General features: G+C 33.6%; 1 protein-coding gene across 2 annotated transcripts; it reads left to right on the forward strand.

The window, feature by feature from the left end:
- The first annotated feature begins 1,388 nt into the window (after nt 1-1,388).
- LOC114312752 (uncharacterized) lies at nt 1,389-8,972 on the forward strand. 2 transcript variants are annotated; one of them, XM_082893153.1, is made up of 15 exons: nt 1,389-1,586; nt 2,301-2,405; nt 2,532-2,600; nt 2,941-3,030; nt 3,167-3,250; nt 3,386-3,550; nt 4,898-5,085; nt 5,826-5,898; nt 6,448-6,501; nt 6,702-6,959; nt 7,111-7,317; nt 7,436-7,539; nt 7,941-8,085; nt 8,243-8,377; nt 8,481-8,972. In XM_082893153.1, exons 1-15 carry the CDS (start codon nt 1,491-1,493, stop codon nt 8,655-8,657), a joined length of 1,950 nt encoding a protein of 649 aa, XP_082749279.1. In that variant the 5' UTR covers nt 1,389-1,490; the 3' UTR covers nt 8,658-8,972. The 2 variants fall into 2 exon arrangements, with proteins under 2 accessions (XP_082749279.1, XP_082749280.1); XM_082893154.1 differs by lacking the exon at nt 2,941-3,030 and having other exon boundaries at nt 1,429-1,586.
- Nucleotides 8,973-9,338: the final 366 nt, after the last annotated feature.

Raw genomic sequence — 9,338 nt, forward strand, 5'->3', positions numbered from 1 at the left:
TGCCCCACCACCATGCCATCACAACCACCTTCATTCTACCACCACTACCAAATATAGAAAAATATATTTTTTATTTTTAATAAAAAAAATAAAAAATATTTTCTATCCAAATAAACGGAACTTTATATATACAAGGAGTTTAAAAGGAATTTTGTAGACAAAAAGAAAAGATAAAAAAGAGTGCGGCTATTAGCATCTCATCAGTTATTTTGAATTTTCCATTTCTTTGGACTTCACTTATAAATTTTAAAACCCTTAAAATTTCTTTTATCCCTTAAATAATATCAAAATTATCTTTGTTTTTCACACATTCAATTGAATGCACACTCCCCACACCCCAAAAAATATCTCTCCCAAAAACCCTAACAAAACCCATAAAGGTGATTATTATTTCATTTCCACATACTTGAGTGATAAAATAAGGTTTTTAATTTTCAATCCTTAGAATATACCAGCAAAAAATTGGGTTGGGGTTTTTGTGCTTGAGAAAAAGGAGAAGAGTCAAGTGTAATTATTGTCAATTGTCCTAATAAGACTGGTTTAGGTTATGATCTCTGCCGCTTCATTCTTTTCTTCAGTTTGACCATTGTCAGAGTTGGTTGTCTGTTTCCGAACAAATAATAAATGTTCAGGTCTATATTCTCGAATTTAGGTAATATGTTCGAGAGTTCAGTCCCCGAAAAAATGATGAATAGTTTTTATTATTTTTGTCATTTTTTTCAATATACTTATTCTTACAAAGTCAATCTCTTTTACGCTAAGAATACCATCAAAATTATGAATATTTTTATGAGCTTTTATTATTGTACTTTTCTTGTCTTACGGAGTTGTGGTTGCTAGAAAAACTTTCACTCATTATCATTACCGAATAAGTGAAGGTAATCAAATGATTGTCATTATTACCGCTAAAGAGTTTTCAAGATTTTGAGGATGGGTAGGTTTGGAAAGTAAGGTTTGAAGAAGATGGATGGATAGTGATAAAGGTGGGTGCATTCATAAATTATAATCCATGATATAGTGTATGTATTGGCTTAGTATTCGTTTGGGAAATGAGCTGATTTTTTGGCTATTTTTGCCTAAGGCTAAAAAGTCTCATTTTAAAAAGATTTTTTGATTTTTTTGACTATTTGTAAGAGAAAGAATGTATTGATTATGGGTTAGATGTGATATTTTATAGCTAAAAAACTTACTTTGTTTTTTTATGATTAAAATAGTTCTAAACCCAACCCAACCCAACCCAACCATTATTCCCAAACAAAACCTTAATCATGAGACGAGATGCCTCAAAATTATTAATATTATTTTTAATAATTTTATTTAAAATTATTATTGTAATAAAAAAATCCTAAAAAATGGGATCTAAAAAAATGGGATCCCAAATAATTGATGTCCGCTAATAGCGGCAGTTAAAAAAAAAAAAAAACTGGGAAAATATATAAAAACCTCGCAAAACCCAGTTACCCTCAAAACCTCTCTCTCTCTCTCTCAAAATGGAGAAAGGGAGGAAGAACAGTAGCAAGAATTCATCTGCTATGTGTCTTGAACAGTTCGTCTCCACCATGGCCCCTCTACTCGATCTCGAAAAGGTCCCCTCTTTCTCTCTCTACACACACAAATATGTCATTTTAATCTTAGTCCTACTGGAAATGCACCGAATTCAGGAACTTCCGTTTGCATTTTTATCTTCTGAATCATTGAATTAATCGCTCTCTACTTAGTCCTCCTCAACTCTTTGAGTTTTGTATTTCGAATAAGTGCATTCAATTGTGTAGCCTCTGCTGAGGATTTAGCCCGTTTCGTTTGGAATTAGCTCTTGCCCTGATCGAGAAAACAAGTAATTGTGGTTTTCTCATTATTATCATGTTTGGATGGGTTAAGATAGCAAAACATGTGGAATTGGGATATGGGTCATAGAAAATTTTCTTCCTTTTGTGTTTTGATAGGTTATCTTGTTGGTAAAAAAGTATCCAACCAGTCTGGTTTCTTACCAAATCTCCCCATTTTTTTGGTGGGAAACCAAAGTGGCATGATAAGAGAGTTATCTTTCTCTCAATTTCTTACCCATTCTCACTATTTTTTTAATTTTTTTTTTATATATCTAATTTATAAATCAAACATGAGAAAGAATTATCTTTCTCATCACTTTTTATCATTCTCATCAAATTGCTCAATCCAAATGGGTTAGGGTTTAGTTATTTTAATTAACAATTATGGACTATAAATAGTGAAAAATAGTGCAAGAAGAAGAATACTAAAAGAAATTGCTGACGTGTATAGTGTTGTTTGCATGACTGTATTAGGAAGCTGAGATATCAGCTTCCATGACTTCGGGAGCAACAAGGACTTTGGATGCTTCTCAGAAGAAAGGCTCCACCATTCTCAATTTGAAGTGTGTGGATGCTCAGGTAGTGCATTCTTTATTTTGCTTTATTTTCTCTCTTCCTTTTTTTCTTTTTTCTTTTTTTGGGTTTAAATCATTTAACTTGTTGGGTTGTTTTTCTCTAACTTTGTTGATTTTGTTCTCACCGTAGACAGGATTAATGGGAAAATCTCTTCTCGAGTTTCAGTCTACTAAAGGTGATGTTCTTCCTGCCCACAAGGTGAGTGTCTAATGTCCACTCCTTACTATTTTGATTTTGATATTTATTACATGTTATCATGTGATGTGTGCTACAATATATTGATTTGCCATGTCAAATTAATCATGTTAGTAAGGTTGCTTCTTCAGTTTCGTCACATGTTATGAAGTTGATAATTCTTCCAAGAAACTTTTTCTTCATTTTCATACTTACTGTTTGTTTTTTTGTAACCAATGGAAACTGAAGTTAATAATTTTTCCAAGAAACTTTTTCTTCATTTTCATACTTCAACTGTTTGTGTTTTTGTAACTAATGGAAACTGTAGTTGATAATTAATAATGTATTTTTCTTCTCCTTGCAGTTTGGGATTCATGATGTTGTTGTTTTAAAACCAAACAAAGCTGATCTAGGGTCACCTCCACTGGGTCAAGGTGTGGTTTATCGTCTGAAGGTAATTCTGCCTTCGAAACACTATATGGGTTATTGCATTTATTGATTTTGGTGGTTATTGTCATGCAATATATATATATATATTTCATTCTTATTTTCAATTGATTGAGATGTAAATTAGTTTTTATATTGAACAGGACTCATCAATCACTGTTGCTTTTGATGATATCCCGGAGGAGGGTTTAAACAGTCCTTTACGTCTTGAGAAAGTGGCCAATGAGGTATAGCTTTCACAAAAAAATCTATAAAAATATTATATATATATATATATATATATTTGCTTAGCATGAAATTAAAATGGTTGAAACTCTAACTAGCCTAACGAAGAATGTTGTGCATCTAAATTGTTTTTGTAGGTGACATACCGTAGGATGAAGGATACATTGATTCAACTAAGTAAAGGAGTGCTTAGGGGACCTGCTGCCGACTTAGTTCCTGTGTTATTTGGAGAGCGACCGCCAACAGTGTCAAAGAAGGATGTTACTTTCTCACTATTTAACACCAACCTTGATCACTCTCAGGTCCTTAAGCTTTTATGTTTCTATTAAAATGCATGCTCTCTCTCTCTCCCTATATATATATATATATATGTATTAACACATGTATACGCACACATATATATATTGATATATCGGTGTTGCTATATCCAAAACTATTTAATGTAACATTTAATAGATGGCTTTTTTCTCACACCATATGGCTGTTCTATTTTTCTGTGGAATACTTTTTTTTAACTTGTTGCTTCCAATCGATAATTCATTGCTAAATACTAATGCAATCATCTTTTACCCTTTTGATTATGGATACCCACATGCCTTCCATTGGTTGGGAATTTTTATTGGTTCATAGAGGACAGCAAGTGTGGTTGACGTAAATTTTCTTTGTGGTGCAAGATTGTCTAGATTAATGACGTCCTTGTCCATTTTTATTATAATCTTTTGGGAGTTGAAGACACTAAAATTTCCATGTCCATTTCCCTAATTTAAAAGTTAAAATGGTTAATGTTAATAAGTTGGCACTGGCAGTATCTAGTAAATCTTACTCGTATAATAGCTTCTCAGCTTGTAGAACCGAAAATGTGAAGTGGTCATGACCATCTTTTGGTACTTGAGATGCGTTGTGTTGCAGGAAAGCGCTATAGTTACAATGTTAATTAAAGCAGAGTTTGAGGAGATTGATTAGGTTAATTTGAGAGAATTATATTCCACTCAAAGTGCTTTCAATTTTTTCTTTTCTAGATGCATATGTTGTGCTTTAACTGAATGGGAAAACAATGGTAACAATGTCCTTAGGGATACTTGTACATTTCATGTTAAGTTCATTTAAAATTCTTGACCATGAAATATGCAATGATTTTGAACCTTTTTAGCATCCAATGAGATATATACAACGCCCAATTAGTACACATTAATGTGTGCTTGGAAGGGGAAAGATTGGGTATACACCTAACTTTTGGCATAGTGCACAAAGTGGTTGTCCCGTGACTTGAACCCATAACCTCAAGGTTATTAGGCCAAGGTTTTACCATTGAACCAATGAGATATGCTAAAGTTAAATGCTTTTGACTAAGGATTTCATTGGGGAGTATGTCTTGCCATGGAGTAGCACTGTAGCAACTTATTCCAATGGAATAATTGGGCATGGAAAGCCAGTGAAGTTTAAGATGTTATGGCATTGAAATGAAGTAGCTCTCATATTATGTACTTTTTGTGTCGGAAATCTACTTCATAAACATAGCTAGTATTTACTCTTGTGCATGTATATCTATGTAAATGTGCATCAATATTTGCTTAAACATTGTATTCATTTGTTTTCTAGGCTCATGTCTTCATTTTCATACACTAAAGCAATTTCTCTTTTGCTTCAAGAAAGATGCCATTTCAAAGGCCCTATCATCAAAGAACATATTTTTGTTGCATGGGCCTCCCGGAACTGGAAAAACTACGACTGTGGTGGAAATTATCTTACAAGAAGTGAAACGTGGATCAAAGATTCTTGCTTGTGCTGCTTCAAATATTGCCGTTGACAACATTGTTGAACGACTTGTTCCTCACAGGTATATTGATTTCGTTTCATCATTAGAAAAAACTCTTCAGGTTGATATCATGGGGGACAATCTCATGTAAAGGAATGTTAGTAAATGAAGCTTAGATGGAAGTCCAATAGTCCACTTTTCTAAATTTTAATTAAGCCGTATAGACCTAATTTGATGAGTTCAGAGATCCATGTGTGTTTAAGTAATTCAGTAATTGATATTTCTTTAGCCTTTTCTTTTTTGCCTACACCAATGTCTATTCCTCACATTTAAACGATAGGATTCATATAGCTGGATAGTTGAAAGGATTTTGTGTAACAGATCTTGGAGGGCTGTATTGTTGAGTTAGGCTTTGATATGATATGGCCTAATTCATCTTTTTTAATTGGGCCTCCTTTGTATTAAGGGAAAGTGTTGCTCACTTCACCTGAGAAAGTGTTCTCTTTGATTGTACTCATTGAACCTATGCTTATTGTGTTTGTAAATTCCCATTATTCAAAAATTTTACCTTTAGTTTTGTTGATTTTAGTTGATTATGATTTTCAGTAACCTTATATAAATCTATGCACCTATACAAAACCCGCTGAGCTTGTTAGCTTGAACTTATCAAATGTCAATGTCATTGTGATGTTTGCCAACTACAAGTTCAATGCCATGTTAGGGATTTTCTCTGATCATACACATGCTGACCTGCATTTCTTCATGAAATAGTTTGGTAATAAATTGTGTTACCCACTTTCTTTATCTATTTCTTTAATTAGAGTGAAGTTGGTGAGGGTGGGGCATCCCGCACGTTTGCTACCTCAAGTCTTGGACAGTGCTCTTGATGCACAGGTATTTAAAAATATTTATTTGGTGGGAAAACTTTTTGGATCATGGAATTTTCATGCCTGATAAGATATTGATCCTTTCTATATCATAGATGTAATGGAGATCTCTATCTCATATAATAAAATTGCAATACATCATGAAAATTCAAAATCAACGGTCTGTAACTATCACGCCATGATAAGTTTCAAAACTTTTTTTAACCATTTTTGAATTTAAAATAAAGATGTGTTGATGTGGATCTTTAATAGCCATTAATCATTATGTGATAGTTATAGACCGTTGATTTTGAATTTTCACATAAGTTTTGTAAAAAATAATCTACATTGAAAAACAAAAATAAAGAATAAAGTAATTTTCACATCAAATTTGTAAAGAAAAATAAAGAATAATTTTGTAATCCAATTGGATTTTGAAAAAGCAAAATAAAATAAGTTTTTTGTTTTTTTTGTTGTTTGTGTGTGAATATAATAGCCATTGTTATTGCTTGATTTCAATGATTTGTATGTTTGATTCATGGAATTGTATTTACCTATTCAATTTGTTTCCTTATAGGTTCTACGGGGAGATAATAGTTCTCTTGCAAATGACATCCGCAAGGAAATGAAGGTAAAAGATATAGATAAGTGCTAACCAAGATGATGCTTCACAAAGCCCATTATTTCTTCTTCTTCTTCTTGTTTGATTAACGAATTGTCTTTTTCCCCATAACTTCACTACACATTGATATGTCTTCATTGATCTACAGTAATTTTATGATTATCACAGTACAATCTTTTTTTCAACTTTGTCCTAATGGATTTGTGCAGGCTTTGAATGGGAAGCTTTTGAAGACAAAAGATAAAAATTCAAGGAGGGACATAAGGAGGGAGCTCAAGACTCTTTCTAAAGAAGAGCGTAAAAGGCAAGTGCTAGCTGTTGCAGATGTAATCAAAAGTTCTGATGTGGTGTTGACGACATTGACTGGTGCGTTGTCCCGAAAGTTGGAGGGTACTTCATTTGATTTGGTGATTATTGATGAAGCTGCTCAGGCACTTGAGATAGCATGTTGGATAGCCCTACTAAAGGTAAATAGGAAGACATATCTGACATCTTTCTCTAAATGTGTTTTTACCTGGAAAGGAGCCCCATCATTAATTCCAATACCTGATTTGTTAATACGTGAAACACATTTTAACACTTCATGCATTGGTCTAATATATGAGTTTTCTGTTTTAGGGTTCAAGATGTATACTTGCAGGAGACCACCTCCAGCTTCCTCCAACCATTCAGAGTGTAGAAGCTGAGAAGAAGGGTTTAGGGAGAACCCTCTTTGAACGCCTTGCAGACTTGTATGGTGATGAAGTCATGTCTATGCTCACTGTCCAATACCGCATGCATGAGCTCATAATGACTTGGTCATCTAAAGAGCTTTACAACAGTAAGGTGCTCAGATCATACCCTGATGTTGATTCACATTGTAAAATTTCTTTATTGATGAAGAATGATTGTTCAGTTGTTTTTAGTATTTTTTATGTGATATTCTGCCGCTGTTTTTTTACAGATCGAAGCTCATCCATGTGTTGCTGCACACATGCTGTATGACCTTGAGGGGGTAAAGAAGTCTTCTTCAACCGAACCAACTCTAATTCTCATAGACATAGCTGGGTATGCAGCTGATTTTTGTTGTTTGCCACACAGGCTCAGTTTCACTGGGCAATTGATTAGAGTTTTCTGCATTGAGTTTCAAACCACGTTGAAATTAATCTTTTCTGTTATTTTTAGGTAGAACTTTGAAATGAAATTATACATGCTTTATAAGATTTGAATGCTCAAAATCATATTATCATGGGATGATAATTAGGAGGGGGGAAAAATATCAACATATGGATTCGAGATGTTTAAAATGAGACACTTCTTATAAACCCTTCAAAGCATCTTATTGTTAAATATAGACAATCATTTGAAATGTGACAATATCATTTGTAATGCTGTAAGAAGGGAATGGAATGATTTTATTTAAGAATTCCGTGCTACTGCTTTAAGTGGTTCACTCCAATCTGTTTCAGATGTGACATGGAGGAAAAGAAAGATGAAGAAGACAGCACAATGAATGAGGGCGAAGCCGAGGTTGCCATTACCCATGCAAAGAGACTTGTTCAGAGTGGAGTCCAAGCTTCTGATATCGGAATCATTTCCCCTTATGCAGCACAGGTAAAAAAATAAAAAATAATAACAATAAATTAAAAAATAACTTTTTTAATGTTCAATCGAAGGCCTCATTGCAGTGAATTTGGTTTCACAGAACAGGATTAAAATACCCATTATGAATATTATGACCTATTATTTTGTTCTATGTATACTATCATAGGTTGTCTTACTGAAGATGATGAGAAGCAATGAAGACAAGCTAAAAGATATGGAGATATCAACAGTTGATGGCTTTCAAGGCCGAGAAAAGGAAGCTATTATCATTTCAATGGTCCGATCAAACTCAAAGAAAGAGGTAATCCTTGAAATATTAGTCGTCTTAATTCCTTTCTGTTAATGGTCAAAATCTCAACTGCCATCAAGATTACATGATGGTAAATGATTCGTGGATTTTCTAGGTGGGGTTTCTGAGCGATCGCAGGCGAATGAATGTTGCGGTGACACGAGCAAGGAGGCAGTGTTGTCTTGTTTGTGACACTGAAACCGTGACTGGCGATGGATTCTTGAAGCGTTTGATTGAGTATTTTGAGGAGCAAGGTGAGTACTTGAGTGCTTCGGAGTATGGAAATGAATAAACAATAATGGAAGAAGGATATTTCCTTCTTTGCCATATGTCACTTGGTCCTAGATTACAAACACTGAAATTTATTCAGAAAACACAGAATGCAGTACTTTGCATTCAACCTTGTGACGAGTCGGCTTAATCCAACATGAAGGCAATCTGATGTGAAGAATTTCTGTGTTTCTAACATTTCCAAAACCATTTATTTATTTTGGATTGGACGTCAATGGATTTGTCAAAGAAAAGTTCTAAAATTTGTAAAAAGGGAAGGAAACTATTGTCGTTTATCATTTTTGTTTCTTTTTACTTGAGAAGTTGTTTTCTGAAAGCACACTGGTTGAGTGTTTTATTTTATAAAATCCAATATGATAATAGACTAATAAAATATATTTTAACGGTCCAAATGTGTAAAATAATTTGGCCAAAACGGGGTTTAAAACAATTTGGCTAAAAAGGGTGAAGGTTGGTATTAAAGCTAAAATTCCATCTTCTTGCTAAGAATTTTGTGAGATAACACATTTGTTTTCATCATTGGGTGTTTGGAAGAAGGCGCCAAAGTCTTAGGGCCGGTTAGAATTGGATGTCTATAGATTGTTACTTCACAGAACCTTTTTCGATTATTACAACAATCACCTCTTTCCCGATATTTTCTTTCTTCTTTTTCATTTGGGAAATTTTAATATACACCCCTTTA

This window comes from Camellia sinensis, chromosome 10 (assembly GCF_055761805.1).
Source record: "Camellia sinensis isolate YWXY chromosome 10, ASM5576180v1, whole genome shotgun sequence".
Lineage (NCBI taxonomy): Eukaryota > Viridiplantae > Streptophyta > Magnoliopsida > Ericales > Theaceae > Camellia > Camellia sinensis.

Coding starts and splice junctions, on each gene's coding strand:
- LOC114312752 (XM_082893153.1), top strand. CDS start 1,491: ATGGAGAAAGGGAGGAAGAACAGTAGCAAGAATTCATCTGCTATGTGT. Junction 5,086..5,825: donor GAACGACTTGTTCCTCACAG/GTATATTGATTT, acceptor TTCTTTAATTAG/AGTGAAGTTGGTGAGGGTGG. Junction 8,086..8,242: donor TTTCCCCTTATGCAGCACAG/GTAAAAAAATAA, acceptor ATACTATCATAG/GTTGTCTTACTGAAGATGAT.